The sequence below is a fragment of the Protopterus annectens genome, chromosome 1.part0 (genome assembly GCF_019279795.1).
Source record: "Protopterus annectens isolate FY-2018-M chromosome 1.part0, PAN1.0, whole genome shotgun sequence".
Lineage (NCBI taxonomy): Eukaryota > Metazoa > Chordata > Ceratodontiformes > Protopteridae > Protopterus > Protopterus annectens.
Window position 1 is genome coordinate 4,355,783 of NC_056725.1, and position 20,000 is coordinate 4,375,782.

General features: G+C 41.7%; 1 protein-coding gene across 4 annotated transcripts in view; it reads right to left on the reverse strand.

Moving 5' to 3' along the window:
* CLPTM1 (CLPTM1 regulator of GABA type A receptor forward trafficking) overlaps window positions 1–20,000 on the reverse strand; it is a 1,743,979-nt gene that overhangs the window by 1,108,571 nt on the left and 615,408 nt on the right. For all 4 annotated transcript variants that reach the window (XM_044078057.1, XM_044077978.1, XM_044078148.1 and 1 more), the window contains one exon: window positions 4,631–4,751. In XM_044078057.1, the coding sequence (XP_043933992.1) occupies window positions 4,631–4,751 (121 nt within the window). The remainder of the gene's footprint in view (window positions 1–4,630; window positions 4,752–20,000) is intronic.

Sequence of the window (20,000 nt, forward strand, 5' to 3'; positions counted from 1 at the left end):
GGAAAGAACCAATTTTTTTAGGCCACTGTTTACTGAATCTTGGTGGCTGCACTTGTAAGAAGTCTTCAACAGTTTGCATAGACTTAGCTTTGTCTTCCATTTTCTTTAAAACCTCTTCTGCCTTAATACCAAACAGAGAATCATGCTGTAAAGATGCATCTAGCAATTTAGCTTTAACATGATCAGATAAATTTTGTTCTTTTAACCAGACATGACTCCTAATCACAGATCCAGTAACTGCGGCCCTGCAGGAGGCCTCTAAGGAATCAAAACCACACTGCAAAGTACGCTTTCCAACCTGTTCAGCTGCATACAATAATTCCTGCAATTCTTTATTTTCTGCACATTCTGAAATCAACATCATTGTCTGTTTTAGCAATCCCATAACATGTTGTTGGTACTTAAGCATATGAAATTGACAGTTTAAGGCCCTGATTGCCAAAGTTGCAGATGTATAAACCTTTTTTCCCCCCATCTGTTCAGTGCCCTTAAATCTCTGTCAGAGGGGGTAGAATTTTTGTTGCTGTTGAGGCCTTAACTCCATTTGGACCCTGTGAAATAGTTTCAGGATCAGCAACAGGGCTTCTAAATAAAAATTTATGTGAGTCAGGGACCCTGTAATATCGGTCAGGCTTACTGGGAGGCGGAGGTAAGATGTCAGGGGGTCAAGCTTGACTCCGAAAACACATCATCCACAATGTCTAACACAGGGGGAATGTCTAAAGGCCTGTGCTGAGGAAGAAGGAAATCCCTGAGCCTCTTTTTTGATTCTGAGAAGTCTTGACTCTCCCAGTGAAAATGCTCCCTCAAAGTATCCAAGTTTTCTCTAAATGAATAATCCTCAGGAGGAGATGCAGAAGGAATAGACTCCTCAGCACCAGAATCCTCATAGGGAGGAATAGATCATTCCTGATCAGAAGAGGAATCAGAAGAAATAGAAACCTGATCTGAAGATTCATAATCAGTGTCTTGCCTAGGCCGCTTATCTGGAGGGGGATGGGTACCCCTGATCAAGGTAATAAGGTCTTCAGCCATTTTGATAATCTGTTTTTTAGGCATAGAGGCCTGTGCACATGGCTCATGTGTCAGTTTTTTAGTTTTAGAAGTTGATTTTGTCTTTGATTTTGCAGCTGTCGTCAGTATGAAATACAAATGTTGAGGTCTGAATACACCCTCAGAAGACGGTGCCTGCTCAGTGGCTTCGGACCCATCCGAGGGAGATACATCCGTCAGTCCAATACCTTGAGTATCTTGCGGCATGCCGGACTCCCACATGGGTGTCGGTAGACGCCATCGACTCGAAAGTAGTGGGTATCATGGCTGCGAAAACGCCTCACTGAGTACCGGCGACTGGCTTAGGAGAAGGCTCATCATCAGTTTTGGATCTCGACTGCCTTTCTCTTTCCTTTGCATTTTTTATGTACTCTGGTAGTCGGATTGCTATCCGACAACATTTCTGGGTAGTTAAATCTGTTTCCAAAATACTTTGATGCGAAAATATACAGACGCTTAATAATGCATTGGTTAAATCTAGCACAAAACCGACAGCCAGGCACATTGTGATCAGGGCCTAGGCAAGAAATACAGTATAAATGGAAATCCTTATGAGGTATTTGCTTCCCACAAGTAATACAATTATTAACTTTTTCTGACATCGGTAAAAAGCATGAAAAAAGTTTCCCCAACGGGGTACTTCGCTGTAGTGAAGACTTCGGTTCTGAAACTCAAACTCGAATATTTCAGTAGTTGGCCGACCGGCACTTGCGAAATGCTTCTGGCACCACATGGCAAGAAAGACTAAAGAAAATGGCGTCAGCTGCATGTTTTATACCTCTGACGATCTCACATCATGGAAGAGGAGACAGCAACCAACGCAGGACCCAAGACTTTGGAATTCAGGCCAGCTGAGGGCAACCTGCTAGCAGATTACCCAAATGTAATGACTGCAACAGTGAAACATGAAGAACATCTTAAAGTAGTGAATATATTAACAGGAATAAAACAACTGGAATTGGGATCTTTAGAAAAGGACAGGAGCAAATTACATAGAGGAAAATGGAAACTGTGAGAACAATACATGCAGAGGAGGAAAGATGGTTTAAAAGAAGGCAGGATTTGAATGAGCTATGTAATGTTTGACAATGACTCGGTAGTTTACAAGTGATGTATAATGTTTGCAACTAAAATTACATCAATATAACTTGTTTGCATTTGCATAAAGTATGACTGCCTATGTCATACTTGATAATTTAATAAAGATGCTTCTTATTAAAAAAATTCTGTACAGAGCCAAAAAAAATCCTTACCAATGCAGCCAAAGTACTCTGGCATCCTCAAACTTCCTCCACGTCTCTATGGTGCTCCCATTTTTACAAGCCTACAAGCATCACAAAAATGAAACTCAAACAATGCTACAATAAAGTTAAAAAACTGGCAGCCAACAATCCTTTTTGAATCCACCACTGAACAGCACCCAAAATTCTAAAACAGATAGAATTACCCCATATTCCAACACACATAGTTACTCTTTGCCTATAGAATTACTAATCACCCCACAGCGTGTCCCGCACTAAGCACTTTTCTCATTAACTACACTCCCAACCAAGATCTGCAACTGACTGACCAAAGCCTTCTGTCCATCCGTAAACCTCTCAAATCTGCCAGACAGTCTATACTCGTACTACGTTGCCAAATCACGTAACTCCTTACTACATCAATTGGGTCAAGACATTACTTCCAATCTTTCAAACTCACTCTAGATAATTACTTAGTCAAAATGTGGCCCTGCACCTGTTCTTCTCCAGGCTGACCTATTCCCTACCAACTTTAATAACTACCAACTTGTACTCCTAAATCCTTAACTTCTAACTTCCTCACTATCTTACATCTTCTCTTTCCTGAATCTCTTCCTATTCTAGCGTACCAAAGTACATAACTTTCACATTTACTCCCACATACTATTGTATATTTTCTGTAAAATATTAATCCCTTTGTATGATACCATACCTATTTTAAAAATAAACAATGCTGTATATTTATGTTAACCCGAGAACATAGTGTTTAGTCACTGCTATAGAAGAAATATGGTTTAGTCACAGCTCTATTTTACTCCTTGTAATGAAATTTACTTATTTATTTTTACTGTGGAGTTTTTCTCCCTGGGCCTCCAGTGAAAATGGGTAATGCACCTAATGCACCCAGTCAAACCTTCCCAGTAAACAAATGTCAACACATAAATAAATATAAGAATTGCTGACATGCTTTGTTACTCTTTCTCTTTTGCTTGTGTGTGTGTGTGTGTGTGTGTGTGTGTGTGTGTGTGTGTGTGTGTGTGTGTGTGTCTACATCTTAAATGCTAAATTTAATAAAGCTGCAACAATTGAAAAGGAAAAAAAAATGCTCATAACATTTCTTTACAGTTTGCAAACGCTTTCCTCTGCTCTCCTCAATGATACATAAAATGGAATCTACCTTGACTACATCTCCAAAGCCTAAATCAGTCATTTTTATACATATTAAATAAGCTCTCACTCAGAGAAAAAATCCTCACTTTATGCTGATAAGTTACAATACTAAAGAAGATCCCAACCACCCAACAATAATCCTCAGACGTCTAAATTAGTATTACTCATTCGAACACCAAAAGATGCACTAGCTGATTCAAAATCATCAGCACGTTCCTTACTGCTTAATCAACTCATACATGCAGCAAATTTATTTTTAAAGTTAAGCAGACTTTAAGCTCACTACAATCTCATGCTGAATTTGCCGCTTGTGTCAAATGGTGACAGCTTCCCACTGCTGCTATAAACTATATTTAAGCAAGAGAAGCTACAGAAATGATATTCATACTTAAAGTGCCAGATGGAAATTATACAAATTCCTTTAGTTCAACAGCATAGGTATATGGGCAATATCACTAGATACATCTAAAGGCACAAGGAAATGAAGTGCCGCAAATGTTATTGTGGGAGGACATCTGCGGAGTGCGATTTACAATGCCATTTGTTGTGGTATTCTTGTTTTACTTTCATGGCTACAACACTATTAATATTTTTGAGTAGGAAGTTACTGTGACTAACACATGTGCTTAGAATTCTGTGCGACAAACAAATAACTCCCTGTTACCTGACAGATAACCAGAGAAACCCTTCTGACAAAGTCATCTCAGCTCAAGGTGTTTTACTCATGGCTACTTTCTGAGGAGACTGAACAGATAACCACACAGTGCTAAGTCAACACACTGGGTCTGCAATGTACAGCAAACAGCAGGATCATTACTATGACTATAGAGCACAATCAGTTAGATCACATCTGGGTGACAGTGTAATATAGTAGCTGTAACTAGTAGGATACACTATTGAGTTATGCCTGCATGGAATACTACAACAGTGGCAAAAATGTTAATGCAAGCAGCCTCTATGGAAAAGGAGAAAAACAGGAGCAAAGTGAAAACATTGCCACTAAGATTAATACAAAGTAGATGGATCAACAAAACACATAAGCTATGATGCTTAACTTTCTATTATCAGTGTTTTCAACTGCAACAACAGAACAGTTCTATTAAAAATGTGCTTAATATTTGCTAACAGCACAAAGCAATAGAGAGGAAAATAATTAATTTTCTTACACTGGTCCAAGGGAGGTGGAACAGCCCCCTTCACCCAAGCAGTATTGTCATCAACCAGATTTATGGTCAGATTGGGATGCCAATGGGAAATCACCTCTACAGGGCCGTAATCTTCAGCTCTCTATGAAAACAAAAACAAAGTAAAAAGAAAATGTTTAGTGCTAAAACCCCAAAACTACACCATATAATCATTCTTAAAAGCTACACCACAGAAAAAGATAAAGATTTCAGAAAAAGCCCTCCAGTTGTTTGTTTGCATACAAAGTAATTAGCTAATGAAGTAACTGAGCAATCAACTACTTTCCACAATATTCCAGTCAAATATCCTTGAATACAAAACTGAATGAAACAGATCACCCAACTTTTTAAATAAAACAAAATTCTATGAAAAAGATTATGTTTTATTGTACTCAACACAAAAAATATGGTAACAGTAAAATAAACTTTTAGTCACAGATTGATATCCTATGCTTTATTAACATCAGAATCACTGCTTCGTGTTGTATTTTAATTTTCTTTACCAAAAAAAAGGCAGTCACTATGAGTGCAATATGACAGTTTTTCAGTTTAAATACTTCCTGGAGTGTAGCAGCATGCAACCTAGATTTCATACATGAATTACAATAAAATTATATATCGCTAATGGTAACATTCTATCCGTACACAATGCAAGATCAGATTTGTGACTACTAAACATATATAAATGTATAAACTCAAACAAGCTGGCTTTTTACAATAACATACTGAATTTAGTGTAACATACTTGTCACAATATTGTAACATTCGATGTTTCTAAGTTGTATTATATAATACTACACACACACACACACACATATATATATATATATATATATATATATATATATATATATATATATGTATATATATACATAGATATAGATATATATAGATATATACTTGTAATAACCTACATGAAAAGGTTGTGGCTGAAAAGTGTAGGAGGACTATCCCACCTGCATGACTATCAAAAAAGGAATACATACACACTGCTGCCATAATGCTAAAAGTAATTGGCTTCTTATACAGTCTATGAAAGTAGAGTCGGTACTTCATTGTTAACTGCATTACTCTGATATGTGTCTAAAGTTAGCTAGAAATATTTCATGGTCCACTTACATTTTCTGAAATAAAGCGAGGTGAAATGCAAGGTTTTGTTAATTGTTCAAAACTACTCTCTCTTTTAAAAAAATCCAAACCATCATTTCCCATATTCTTAATAGGCATGAATGCTGTTCATTCATCTGTGACTGACCGATATCACTTCAGAAGGCTACTAAGGCAAACACTTGTCTATAATTTTGCATAGTATACATATATCTTTGTAGAACTGCGGTGGTGGTGCTGCGGTAGCGTTGTTGCCTCACAGTTAGACATTGCCCATTCGATTCTCAGTGAGAGCGTCTTCTGTGTGGTGACGTGCGTGAATGGGCATTCCTTCGCTGAAGGTTGTGCGTTAGGCCCGTCAAGCCAGCACGTAGAAATCTACAGCCAATCATTACCGGACCAGAGTTCCGCTGTGGCGACCCCTAACCGGGAAAAGCCGAAAGACACAACAACATACATATATATTTGTAGAGTTCAGTGAATAAAAGTAAAGTACAGTTGTGTACACTTACCATAAATGTAGATGTTAGAGTGTATTCACTGTTGCAGTCATTACATTTGGGTAATCTGCTGGCAGGTTTCCCTCAGTCCGCCTGATTTAACAAAGTCTTGGGTCCTGTGTCGGTCGCTACCCCTTCTTCCATGACATCAGGTCGCCAGGGGTATAAAACATGCAGCAGACGCCATTACATCAGTTTTTCTTGCCCCAAATGTCAGGTGCCCCCCAAATTGGGAAAAAATAAAACTAAAAACACAAAAAAAATATACCTCCAACCCAAAAGCAAATATACCAAAAGGGCTTTTAAGCACAGTAAAAGAAAGTAGAGGTATAGCCAGAGAAAAATAGGGGGCTGGAGGGAGGGTAACCAGGACTGCAACAGTGAATACACTCCCAACATCTACATTTATGGTAAGTGTACACAACTGTATTATGTTCATGTTTCACTGTTGCAGTCATTACATTTGGGTAGATTACCAAAGCTATGGTTGGATGGAGGGTATTACATAGCATTAGGACCAGCTATAAGGCCCTGAAGGACAGATGTGGCAAAGCCAGCTCTGGATTTAGAGAAAAGTGGTAAATGGTAATGTTTGGTGAAAGTATTAAACAGAGTTCCAGGTAGCAGCTTCTAGAATGTCCCTGGTAGGAACACCTCTGAGAAAGGCTGTTGAAGTAGATGCAGCACTGGTGAAATGGGATCTGATCCCCTGGGGGATAGTTTTTCCATGGTGCTTATCCATTTGGAAATGGTTTGCTTTGAAATAGCCTTTTCCTCTGCCCCTGCAGCAAATGCTACCAGCAGTTGTTCGGATTTTCTTTGAGATTTAGTCCTTTTTAAGTAAAATCTAAGTTGCCTGTGTACATCCAATGAATGCAGAATCCACTCCCCCTTGTTCTGTGGATTGGGAAAGAAAGTTGGCAAATGAATTGTCTGATTAAGAGCTACACTGAATACCACCTTAGGCATGAAGGATGGGTTGGTTCTGAGAGATACCCAGTCCGCATGAAAGATGATGAAAGGCTCCACTGCCATAACAGCCTGTAATTCGGAAATCCTTCTTGCTGAAGTGACTGCTAAAAGGAAAGCTGTTTTCCAGGAGAGAAATTTTAAGTATGCATTTGCAGCTGGCTCGAAAGGAGGGAGAGTAAGTTTCTTCAATACAAAATTAAGGTGCTAGGCAGGGGTTGGAGCTTTCCTGGCTGGTCTTAAGTTTTTGGCCCCTCTGAGATACTGCTTTAGATACTGCTTTAGCAGTGGATGAGAAAAGAGGGGAGGTTCTGTGTTGTAATGAACTGAAATGGCTGAGGCATGGATTTTTATGGAAGAAAAGGACAGGCCCTTGTGAAGCACCTCAGTTAAGTATTGCAAAATCTGAGGAATATTGGGCAATGCTGTGCTTATCCCTTCAGACCGATTCCAGGCACAGAATCTTTTCCATTTGTCAGCATAAGATTTTCTTGTAGTAGGTCTTTTGACCGCCAAAATGACATCCATCACAGGTGTGCTGAGGGATGCTAAGGATGAATTTAGGTGATTAGCCACACTGCAAGATTCAAAGTTTGTAGCAGAGTGTGCAGAGTTTGGTTGTTCTGCTGAGACAGTAAGTAAGGTGTCTGAGGCAGGCGCCACGGTAGAACGTGTGACACACTGCGCAGGAGTGGGTACCAGTGTTGGCGAGGCCAGTCTGGAGCAATCAAAATCATTCTTGGTTTGTCCTGTTTGACTTTTGTAGAACTTTGGAGAGCAGAGGCAGAGGGGGAAAGGCATAGACCATGCTTTTTTTGTGATGAGTTCTTGTGCAAAATTTGTCCAACTGATAGTTCTGGGGTGAGGCAAAAAGATCTATGTCTGGGCTCCCCCATTTGCGTATTAACATATTGAAAATCCGTGGTTCCAGTTTCCATTCATGTGGGTCCATGAGATTTCTGCTTAGTTCATCTGCCAGAGTATTCAGCTTTCCTGGCAGGAATTGAGCTTGCAGTTGTAATGGATAGCTCAAGGCTGTGTTCCACAATGCCATGTCTAGTCTGCAAAGGGGGTAGGAGTGTGTACCCCCCTGCTTGTTTATGTACCACATAACAGTGGTGTTGTCCATCTTTACCAGTAGTTGTCCTGGATGAAGGTAGTCCTTGAAGGCTGTCAGAGCATTCTGTACAGCTAACATTTCTTTTTGATTGATATGTAGGTGCATTTGATTTGGGCTCCATTTTCCCTGAATGCACTTCTCTGCCAGATGAGCACCCCATGCATAGTCTGATGCGTCTGTAGTTAGGGTTTCGGCAGCAGGGGGTGGTGTGAATGGCAGTCCCTTGTTCTGGTGGCAGGCCTCTGACCACCATAGGAACTCTAGGCGGAGGCAAGGTACAATAGGAATCACTGTTTCCAGGCTGTGACAATGCTGACTCCATAGACTTTTTAAATACCACTGAAGTTTTCTCATATGCAGTCCTGCATATGGAATTAGAAGAATGCAGGAGGCCATGAACCCCAAAGCTTGCAGTATTTGCCTTGCAGAAAGCAGGGTTTTTGTGGCCACCTGTTTGAAGTAAGTCACCAAATTAATTTGCTTCTCTGGCTAAGGAAAGCCATCTGGGCAGTTGTATTCTAGATTGCACCCAGGAATGTAATTTTTTGAGAGGGTACCAGTTGTGATTTCTTTTCGTTTATAGTGTACCCTAGACAAGTTAGAACTCTTCTTACAAACGCCACATATTTTAGAAGAATGTCCTTGTTTTCCGCCTGAATTAGACAATCGGCCAAATATGGATATATTTGAATATTTCTTTGCCTGCAAAATGCAATTACTGGAGCCAGGCACTTTGTAAAGACCCTGGGCGCAGTAGATAAGCCAAAGGGCAGTGCAGAGAACTGATAATGCAAGTAGCCTGCTTTGAAGTGGAGATATCTTCTGCAAGACTCCCTGACTGGGATATGCAGGTAAGCCTCTTTTAAATCTAGAGTTGCCAACCAGGCATCTTTGCCTACCATAGGAAGTAACTGGTGAAGAGTCAGCATCTTGAATTTTGGGATGTCCAGAAAGGTGTTTAGAGTAGATAAGTCCAGAATTGGACGCCAAGATTTGTCTTTTCTGGGTACCAGGAAAAGTCTTGAATAGAAACCTTGTCCCTTTTCCTCTTCTGGTACTAGTCAAATAGCCCCCATACTCATGAGGGAAAGTACTTGTTTCTGGGCCTCTGCCCATTGATGTGGGGGCAGGTTCTGGCCATCCGTTTGGAATTGGCAATGTGTGGAAATGAAATCTGTAACCCTGGGATACTATATTTAAAACACATTTGTCCTGGGTTATAAGTTGCCACTTTTTTGCATGAAGGGCCATGTTTCCCCCCAGAAGGGGCGGCTAAAAGGTAAGTGCTTGGTAAGTGTAAAGGGAAGTCACTGAGACTGCTTAACATAGGGAGGTGTCTTGTTGTTTCCAGATTTGGAAGAGGAGGCACCCCATTGTTTTGTTCTGAAAGTCCCTTGGGACTGAAACCTGGTGCCTTTGGAATGTCTGGGTTTGACTTGAGTGGCTCTCGAAGGAACTGGAAAGGACCATTTCTTAGTAGGCCAGTGTCTACTAAATCTTGGAGGTTGCACTAGTAAGAAATCGTTAACAGTTTGCATAGTTTGAGCTTTATCTTCCATCTTTTTTTAGAACTTTTTCAGCCTTATTACCAAAGAGACGGTCCTGTTGTAAAGAAGCATCCAACAATTTTGCTTTAACATGATCAGGCAGATTTTGCTCTTTTAGCCAAGCATGCCTTCTTAGCACAGACCCAGTTAGAGCAGCCCTGCAGGAGGCCTCAAAAGAATCAAAACCACATTGCAAAGTATGTTTTCCAACTTGTTCAGCTGAATGCAATAGATCCTGTAAATCTTTATTTTCCAGAAATCAACATTATTTTCTGTTTAAGCAGTCCCATGATATGCTGCTGATATTTTAGCATATGAAATTGACAGTTTAAAGCCCTGATTGCAGAAGTGTAAACCTTCTTACCCCATCTATCCAACACCCTGGAATCTCTATCAGAAGGGGTAGGATTTTTAGCAGTAGAAGCCTTAATGCCCTTGGGAACCTGAGAAATGGTTTCAGGATCTACAACAGGATTTTTCAAAAGGAATTTGTGTGAGTCAGGAACCCTGCAGTATCTGTCTGGCTTACAAGGAGCAGGGAATCAGGAGCCATACTAGATTCTGAAAAAACATAGTCTACAATGTCTAGAACAGGAGGTATAGCCAAAGGCCTATGCTGTGGAAGGAGAAGAAAATCCCTAAGTCTCTTTACAGATTCAGAAAAATCCTGACTTTCCTTAAGGTATGTACAGTTTCCCCAAAAGAAAAATCCTCAGGGGGAGAAGCAGAAGGAATGGAATCTTCTGCATCAGAGTCCTCATAGGTAGGTATAGACAAATCCTGTTCATTGGAAGAGTCAGAAGAAACAGAATCCTGTTCAGAAAATTCAAAATCAATGTCTTGCCTAGGCCTCTTAGAAGGAGGGGGTTGGCTACCCCTGTTCAGAGTAATAAAATCTTCAGCCATTTTGATAATTTGTTTTTTAGGCACAGGGGTCTGCACATGTGGCTCAGGCATCGGTTTTTTAGACATAGATTTAGATTTTGGCCTTAGTTTTGAAGATGGTGTCAGTCTAACATACAAATCTGTAGGCCTGAAAACACCCTCAGAAGCCGGTGCCTGCATAGCGGCTCTGAACCCATCCAAGGTAGAGACATCTGCGGGTCCCATAATTGAAGCATCTCGCGGCATACTGGACTCTGAATGGGTCTCAGTAGAGGCCTGCAAATCAGACGTAGCGGGTATCAGGGGCTGCGAAAGAGCCTCACTGAGTACCGGCGAACTGGCGACTGGCTTAGAAGCGTCGTCGGCAGTTTTGGATGTCAACAGCATATCTCTGTCTTTTTCTTTGCATTTTTTCGGAATTCCAGTAGCCGGATGGCTAACCGACGTCATTTCTGGATAATAAAATCGAGAACAGAAATATTTAGAGGCAAAAATGTACAGATGACGGATAGTGCGCTGATTAAATAAAGCACAAAACCGATAGCAAGGTATGCCGTGATCAGGGTCTAGGCAAGGAATACAGTACAAATGAAAATCTTTGAGGTATTTGCTTCCCACAAGTAATGCAATTATTAACTTTTACTGGCATCAGCAAGGAGCAAGAAAAAGTTTCCCCAACGGGGTACTTAGCTTTAAGTTGAAGACTTCAGTTCTGAAACTCGAAAACAAAAATTTCAGGAGTCGGCCGACCGGCACTTGCGAACTGCTACTGTTTTGGGCACCGCACGGCAAAAAAGACTGATGTAATGGCGTCGGCTGCATGTTTTATACCCCTGATGACCTGATGTCATGGAAGAAAGGACAGCACCCGATGCAGGACCCAAGACTTTGTTAATCAGGCCAACTGACGGCAACCTGCCAGCAGATTACCCAAATATAATGACTGCAACAGTGAAACACGAAGAACATCTGCCCACTAGACCTGCTAAATATGGGGAAACAGTTGCTGGTAGAAGTAAATTAAATTTTAACCAGTCACAGAATTTCATCTAACAGAAAGGAATTTCATTGTGTTCCCATTGAAAGAATTGTGTCACTTTGCTAACAAACTCAGAAGAGGGAAAGGATTCTGAATGGAAATCACAGGAAATCCTTTTCTCAGAATCATAATGCCCCGGGGCAGAAAATGCATCACATCCAACCTATTCTCCTTTCTCTCTTCATCCATCTGGCAATTGTCCAGTGTCAGAACTACAGGGAAACCCTCTTACTTTTTCTGTCAAAGAAAGGAAATGAAAAAGCAGGCTTTAACATGTAAAAGCAGACAACAACCCTTTAGTCTGACTAAATCTCCTCTGTTCAAGGAAAAGAGGGCAAAAAAGAATATATGCAAAGTTTTTTTTTTTTTTTCCAAGACAATTCCAGAAATGAGATTGACTGAAGCTACGGTCACTAGATGGGAGATCAGGCACTAACTCTGCTTTGTGGTGCAGCTGGAACCGCTACATCTCCCAAGTCCAGCAAACGTGATTGCCCCATGTCCAATGAGGCTGAAACCTAGTCCATTACTGCCGGACTGGGTGTCACTACACATGGACTATGAACCAGGCAGGATGGATTGATAAAGACTGAATGTTCAATGAGGAGTCACCATCCATGGCCGAGGCACCAAAGGAGCTGGCACTTCTCCCAGTTCCCTAATCAGGTTTTTCTTCTTTCAAGCATGAGAGGGAAGAAAGTACAGTTGTGCACAATTACCATAAATGTAGATGTTTGAGTGTTTTCACTGTTGCAGTCATTACATTTGGGTAATCTGCTGGCAGGTTGCCCTCAGTCGGCCTGAATAACAAAGTCTTGGGTACTGCGTCGGTTGCGGTCTCCTCTTCCATGACGTCAGGTCATCAGGGGTATAAAACATGCAGCCAATGCCATTTTATTCAATTTTTTTTGCCCCAGATGTCAGGTGCTCCCCCCCAAATGGGGAGCAAACAATATATATATATATATATATATATATATATATATATATATATATATATATATAAAACTAAACAGCAATATATAAAAATGCACTTTTAGCAACATAAACTTTACCTTCATCTAAAAGCAAATACACCACAAAGGCTTTAGAGTATAGTGAAGGAAAGAGAAGTTATAGAAAAAGGGGGATGGCGGGTGGGTAACCCGGACTGCAACAGTGAATACACTCGAACATCTACATTTATGGTAAGTGTACACAACTGTACTATGTTCGTGTTTCACTGTTGCAGTTATTACATTTGGGTAGAATCCCAAAGCTGAGAATGGACTAAATAGTATTAGGAGCGGCTACAAGGCACTGCAGAACTGCAGTGGCAAAGCCTGACCTGGATTTAGAAAAAAGAGGTAAATGATAATGCTTTGTGAAGGTATGAACAGAGCTCCAAGTAGCAGCTTCTAGAATGTCTTTGGTTGGAACTCCTCTGAGAAAGGCTGCTGAAGTAGACACAGCTCTGGTGGAATGTGACCTTGATTCCCTTGGGTACAGGTTTACCATGATGCAAGAAGCAGAAACAAATGCAGTGGCTTATCCACTTAGAAATAGTCTGCTTTGATACAGCCTTCCCCTCTGATCCTGATGCAAATGTCACCAGTAGTTGCTCAGACTTTCTTAGAGATTTGGTCCTGTTCAAGTAGAATCTTAGTTGTCTGTGTATGTCCAATGAATGCAGAATCCGCTCCCCCTTGTTCTGCGGATTTGGGTAAAATGCTGGCAGGTGAATAATTTAGTTCAGAGACACACTGGATACTACGTTAGGCATAAAGGAAGGATTGGTCCTGAGGGACACCCTGTCCGGGTGAAATGTAATAAAAGGCTCCACAGCCATGAGAGCCTGTAGTTCTGAAACCCTTCTTGCTGAAGTGATTGCCAAAAGGAAAGCTGTTTTCCAAGATAAAAACTTTATATCCACAGTAGCTGCTGGTTCAAAAGGAGGCAGAGTGAGTTTTTCCAGCACAAATTTGAGGTCCCATGCAGGAGTTGGTGATCTTCTGGGAGGCCTTAAATTTTTGGCCCCTCTAAGATACTGCTTTAGCAGAGGATGAAAGAAGATAGGAGGCTCTGTGTTGTAATGAGCCAAAATGGCAGAGGCATGGATTTTTATTGACGAGAAGGATAGGCCCTTGTCAAGCATCTCAGTCAAGTATTGTAAAATCTGAGTGATACTTGGTTATGCTGAGTCTGTTACTTGTGCTTGGCTCCAAGCACAGAATCTCTTCCATTTATCAGCATAAGATTTTCTAGTACTAGGCCTTCTGGCTTCCAAAATGACATCAATAACAGATTTACTGAGAGGTGTTGTTTGAATAGCTACATGATCAGCCATGCTGCCAGGTTCAGAGTTTGGAGCGGAGTGTGCAGAATTTGATTGTTCTGCTGAGACAGTAGATGAGAAATTTGAGGCAAGTACCAAGGAGGGAGTGGAGACACATTCCTCAGAATTGGGTACCAATGCTGGCGAGGCCAGTCCGGAGCAATTAGGATAATTTTATTATACAAATGAACCAACTTACAAATCGCCCACAAAGCCCTATACCATCCCGACAACGCTCCAATGCTCTCTACCCTCATAAGACCAAATGATAACCTGAGGAATCTACGCTCCTCTAATAGAATGCGGATTCATACTTCCTTATCAAATAACTTAGCAGGAGACACCATATTCTCTAATTCAGTTGGCAAAATATGGAATCTCCTACCACAAGACCTTACAACCCTAACCTCACTCCCACTATTTAAAACTAACCTAAAACTTTTCCTCTGTAGCCACTGGCTATGCTCTTGCAACAACCCTGACTAAACGTTTTTTTCTCTACTTATTTGATTTTTAAACTAACCTTTCCTTCTTAATTCCTAACTCTGTCACTCCTGAGTACTACTCACCATGCTTGATTGTACTAGTCACTTTTTATACAGTAATTTTTCTAAATTTTACTTAATCTGATGCTGTAATACTCTAAGTGCCTTTCTCAAATCTTTCTACATTTTTTAGTCTTTTTTAAACTATTGTCAAATTTTATAGTAGATGTTTCTGTATGCCTTATTTAGTATGACTTTACTGGAGCTTTTCTCCTCGGGCCTCCACTGAAAATTGACATGTATCCAGTTGGACTAGCCCGGTCAACAAATGTAAAATAAATGTAAACTAAAATAAAATTTTTGTTTTTTCCTGTCTGGCCTTTAGCAAGACCCTGGAAAGAAGAGGCAGAGGAGGAAAGGCGTAGACGGATAGGTTTTTCCAACTGAAAGATAGGACATCCACTTTCCATGCTTGTCTGTGATAAGTCCTTGTGCAGAATTTGTCCAGTTGATAATTTTGGGGAGAGACAAATCTATGTCTGGGCTCCCCCATTTCTGTGTTACCATGCTGAAGACTTGTGGATCCAGTTTCCACTCGTGAGGGTCCAAAAGATTTCTGCTTAGGTCTGCCAGAGTATTGTGTTTTCCTGCCAGGAATTGAGTTTGAAGATGCACTTGATAAGTCAAGGCTGTGTCCCACAATGCCATGGCTAGTCTACAAAGGGGGTAGGAATGTGTACCCCCCTGCTTGTTTATGTACCACATAACCGCGGTGTTGTCCGTCTTTATCAGTAGTTATCCTGGATGAAGTAAGTCCTTGAAGGCTGTCAGGGCATTCTGAACAGCTAGCACCTCTTTCTGGTTGATATGTAGATGCATTTGGTTTGGGTTCCATATGCCCTGAATGCATCTCCCCGCCAGGTGGGTTCCCCAAGCATAGTCTGAGGGGGTAGAGTGAATGACAGTCCCTTGTTTTGGTGACATGTCTCTGCCCACCAAAGAAACTCCTGTTGTAGGCAGGGAATGAGTGGAATCATTGTTTCCAGACTGTGGCAATGATGACTCCATAAGCTTTTTAGGTAGGTTCATAGGTTCATACTAGGCTATCTGCCCGAGGGCATTTACAAGCCTAGCCCATAGTTTTGTGGCTTACGCCACCCCTTTAGTTTGGAGAAACTATGCCCATTATTTTGCTGTGCCTCTGTCGAGCAGTGACACTGAGGTAACCCCTGGGGTGTATCTGCGATCTCCCATCCATTGGTCAAGATTCCTCTTGAACAGGGCCAACGAGGTGCTCTGCCTCACATATACTGGGATTTTGTTCCACAGCATAGGGAGTCTTTGGGTGATGAATCTATTGCTCCAGCACGTCCTATTAATAACCGTGTCGAGGTTTAAGTCTCCCGCCCTTGTGACTCTGAGGGATCTAGATTTTTTGAGATGAAGCATGTTCATCAAATCTGGGTTTGACACGGCCTTGTATGTCAGGCACAGGTCACTTCTGAGCAAGCGGTAAGCAACTGAATATAGCTGGAGTTCTTTCAGTCGGGCAGCATAAGACAGATTTTTGAGACCCTTTATCCTTTTGGTGAGGAACTTTTGTGGCCTCTCCAGCTGCTGCAAGTGTCGGGTCAGATACATTCCGAATGGGGCATTGTACTCAATCATTGGTCTGATGAGTGATAGTATAGGGAGACTATGACCTCCCTTGATCTAGATGTGAATCCCTTCATGATAAGGTGGGCAATGTAGAAGGTCTTCCTAACTACTTTAGCAATATGAGTGTCTAATGAAAGGCTACTGTCAACCTGGGTCCCCAGGTCCCTGATAACTTCTTCTGTGATCAGTGGATTGCCACCTATATGGTAGCTAGGGGTAACCTTGTTTTTACCGAAGGGTATGACTATGCATTTCTTGGCATTTAACTTTAGGCCATGGCTCTGGCACCAGTTATCCGTTTGTGAGACCCTTCTGAAGGATATCTGTGTCAGATGTGTTTTCGACTTCTGCCCAGTTTGCAGTCATCTGCAAACTTTGTCAGCCATAACCCTCCTGTGTTTGCTCGCACTTCAGAAAAGTAGATGCCAAACAAGAGTGGGCCCAGGACTGAGCCCTGTGGGACACCACTTGTGACAGGCTTTGAGTCTGACATGGCGCCAGCAACTCTGACCCTGTGGGTTCTATCACTCAGCCAGTTTGCAACCCATCTTGTAATGTATGGGTTTACATTTAAGTTGATGAGTATTTTGTTTTCCTGGCAGGAATTGAGTTTGAAGTTTCCTCATATGCAGTCTTGCATATGGAATTATTAGAATGCAGGATGCCATGAACTCCAAAGCCTGCAGAATTTGTCTTGCAGATAACTGGGTTTTTGTTGCCATCTGCTGGTCTGGCATAAGGTAAGCCATCTGGGCAGTTGTATTCAAGCTTGCACCCAAGAATGTAATTTTTTGAGAAGGTACCAGCTGTGATTTCTTTTTGTTTATTGTGTACCCTAGGCATGTTAGAAGCCTTTTTACATGTTGAAGAAGAATGTCTGTTTTCTGCTTGAATGAGACAGTTGTTCAAGTAAGGATAGTTTTGTATGCTTCTTTGTCTGCAGAATGCAATTACTGGTGCCAGGCACTTTGTAAAGACCCTGGGCGCAGTAGATAAGCCAAAGGGCAGTGCAGAGAATTGGTAATGCATAAAACCTGCCTTGAAGCGGAGGTATCTTCTGCACAATTCCCTTACTGGGATATGCAGGTATGCCTCTTTTAAGTCTAGAGTCACTAACCAAGCGTTCTTGCCCAGCATGGGCAGTAGCTGTTGTAAAGTCAGCATTTTGAATTTTGGAATGTCCAGGAATGTGTTCAAAATCGGTAAGTCCAGTATTCGACGGCAGGCATAGTCTTTTCTGGATACCAGGAACAGTCTTGAATACCTTGTCCTTTTTCCTGTTCTAGTACTGGTTGAATAGCCCCCATATCCATGAGGGATGTAACTTGTTTCTGAGCCTCTGCCCATTGATGTTGTGGCAGGTCTGGCCAACCGTTTGGAATTGGCAAAGTATGGAAATGAAATCTGTACCCCTGGGATACTATGTTTAATAACCACTTGTCCTGGGTAATTAACTGCCAATTCTGAGCATGAAGTGCTAATTTCCCCCCCAAGGAGGAAGCCAAAAGACAAGTGCTTGGTGATGGCAGAGGGAAGTCATTGAGACTGCATACTGTCGGGTTGTGCTTTGTTTCCTCCAGATTTGGAGGTGGATGCACCCCATTGCTTTGACGTGTATGAACCCTGTGATTGGTATCTAGAGCCTTTTGAGCGCCTGGATTTGCCTTGAGAGGCTCTGTTGGACGCAGGAAAGGACCAATATTTAGTAGGCCAGTGGCTGCACTTGTAAGAAATCTTTTAAAGTTTGCATAGACTTAGCTTTGTCTTCCATTTTCTTTAAAATCTCTTCTGCCTTATTACCAAACAGAGTATCATGCTGTAAAGGGGCATCCAACAACTTAGCTTTAACATGATCAGGCAAATTTTGCTCCTTGAGCAAGGCATGCCTTCTAATCACAGATTCAGTAACTGCGGCCCTGCAAGAGGCCTCCAAGGAATCAAAACCACATTGCAAAGTATGCTTTCCAACCTGCTCTGCTTCATGCAAGAATTCCTGTAATTCTTTATTTTCCACACAATCAGAAATCAACATCATTTTCTATTTCAATAAAGCCCATAACATGCTGTTGATATTTAAGCATATGAAACTGGCAGTTTAAGGCCCTAATTGCCAAGGTTGCAGACGTATAAACCTTCTTTCCCCATCTATCCAGCACCCTGGAATCTCTATCAGAGGGGGGTAGGATTTTTGGCTGTAGAGGCCTTTACACCTTTGGGACCCTGTGAGATAGTTTCAGGATCAGCAGCAGGATTTTTGAATAGAAATTTCTAGTGGTCAGGAACCCTGTAATATCTGTCTGGCTTACTAGGAGACGGAGGTAGGGAATCGGGAGCCATGCTTGATTCCGAAAACACATCATTAACAATGTCTAATACAGGAGGTATTGCCAAAGGCCTATGCTGAGAAAGAAGGAAATCCCCAAGCCTCTTTTTTGATTCAGAGGAATCCTGACTCTCCCAATGAAAATGTTCCCTTAAAGTAAGCAAGGTTTCTCCAAAAGAATAATCCTCAGGAGGAGATGCAGATGGGATGGATTCTTCTGCATCTGAATCCTCATAGGGTAGAACAGAAAATTCCTGATCAGAAGAGGAACCAGAAGAAATGGAAACCTGATCTGAAGATTCATAATCAGTGTCTTGCCTAGGCCTCTTAGCAGGGGGGGCCTGAGCATGTAGCTCATGCGTTGGTTTTTTAGACTTAAAAGATGTTTTTTATCTTGCTTTTGAAGCTGGCATCGGTTTTATATAAAAATGTTGAGGCCTGAAAACACCCTCAGAAGCCGGTGCCTGCTCAGCGGCTCTGGATCAATCCAAGGGGGACACATCCGCAGGTTCTACACTCTGAGAATCTCGCGGCATACCAGAGTCTGCATGGGTCTCGGTAGAGGCCTGCGACTCAAAAGTAGCTGGTATCAGGGGCTACGAAAGCGCCTCACTGAGTACTGGCTACTGGCTTAGGAGACAGTCTGTCTCTGTCTTTTTCTTTGCGTTTTTTTTGAACTCCGGTAGTCGGATTGCTAACCGACCACATTTCAGGGTAATTAAATCTGGAGCCAAAATATTTTGAAGCAAAAATATACCGAAGCTTAATAGTGTGTTGCTTAAATCTAGCACAAAACCGACAGCAAAGCACGTTATGATCTGGGCCTAGGCAAGGAATACAATACAAATTAAAATACTTATGAGGTATTTGCTTCCCACAAGTAATGCAATTATTAACTTTTACCGCCATCGGTAAGGAGCAAGAAAAAGTTTCCCCAACGGGGTACTTAGCTTTGGTTGAAGACTTCGGTTCTGAAACTCGAATGTGAAAATTTAAGGAGTCGGCCAACCGGCACTTGCGAACTGCTTCTGCTTCGGGCACCGCGCAGCAAGAAAGACTCAATAAAATGGAGTTGGCTACATGTTTTATACCCCCTGACATCCTGGTAGAGGAGACGGCAACTAACGCAGTACCCCAAGACTTTGTTATTCAGGCCGACTGAGGGCAACGTGCCAGCAGATTACCCAAATGTAATGACTGCAACAGTGAAACACGAAGACCATCCAATAGCTCAAATAATAGATGTACTTTGGCATCAAGAAAATCTCCCTAATCATGCCATTTAAATGGCTCTCCTCGAGCCTATATGTAGTTACGGTATGTGGAAGGTGCCCTAAAGATTTCAGAAGCTGCCTAGTGGTCATATATTAGGCAGGATATAACACATTTAGCTTTGCCTGCTGC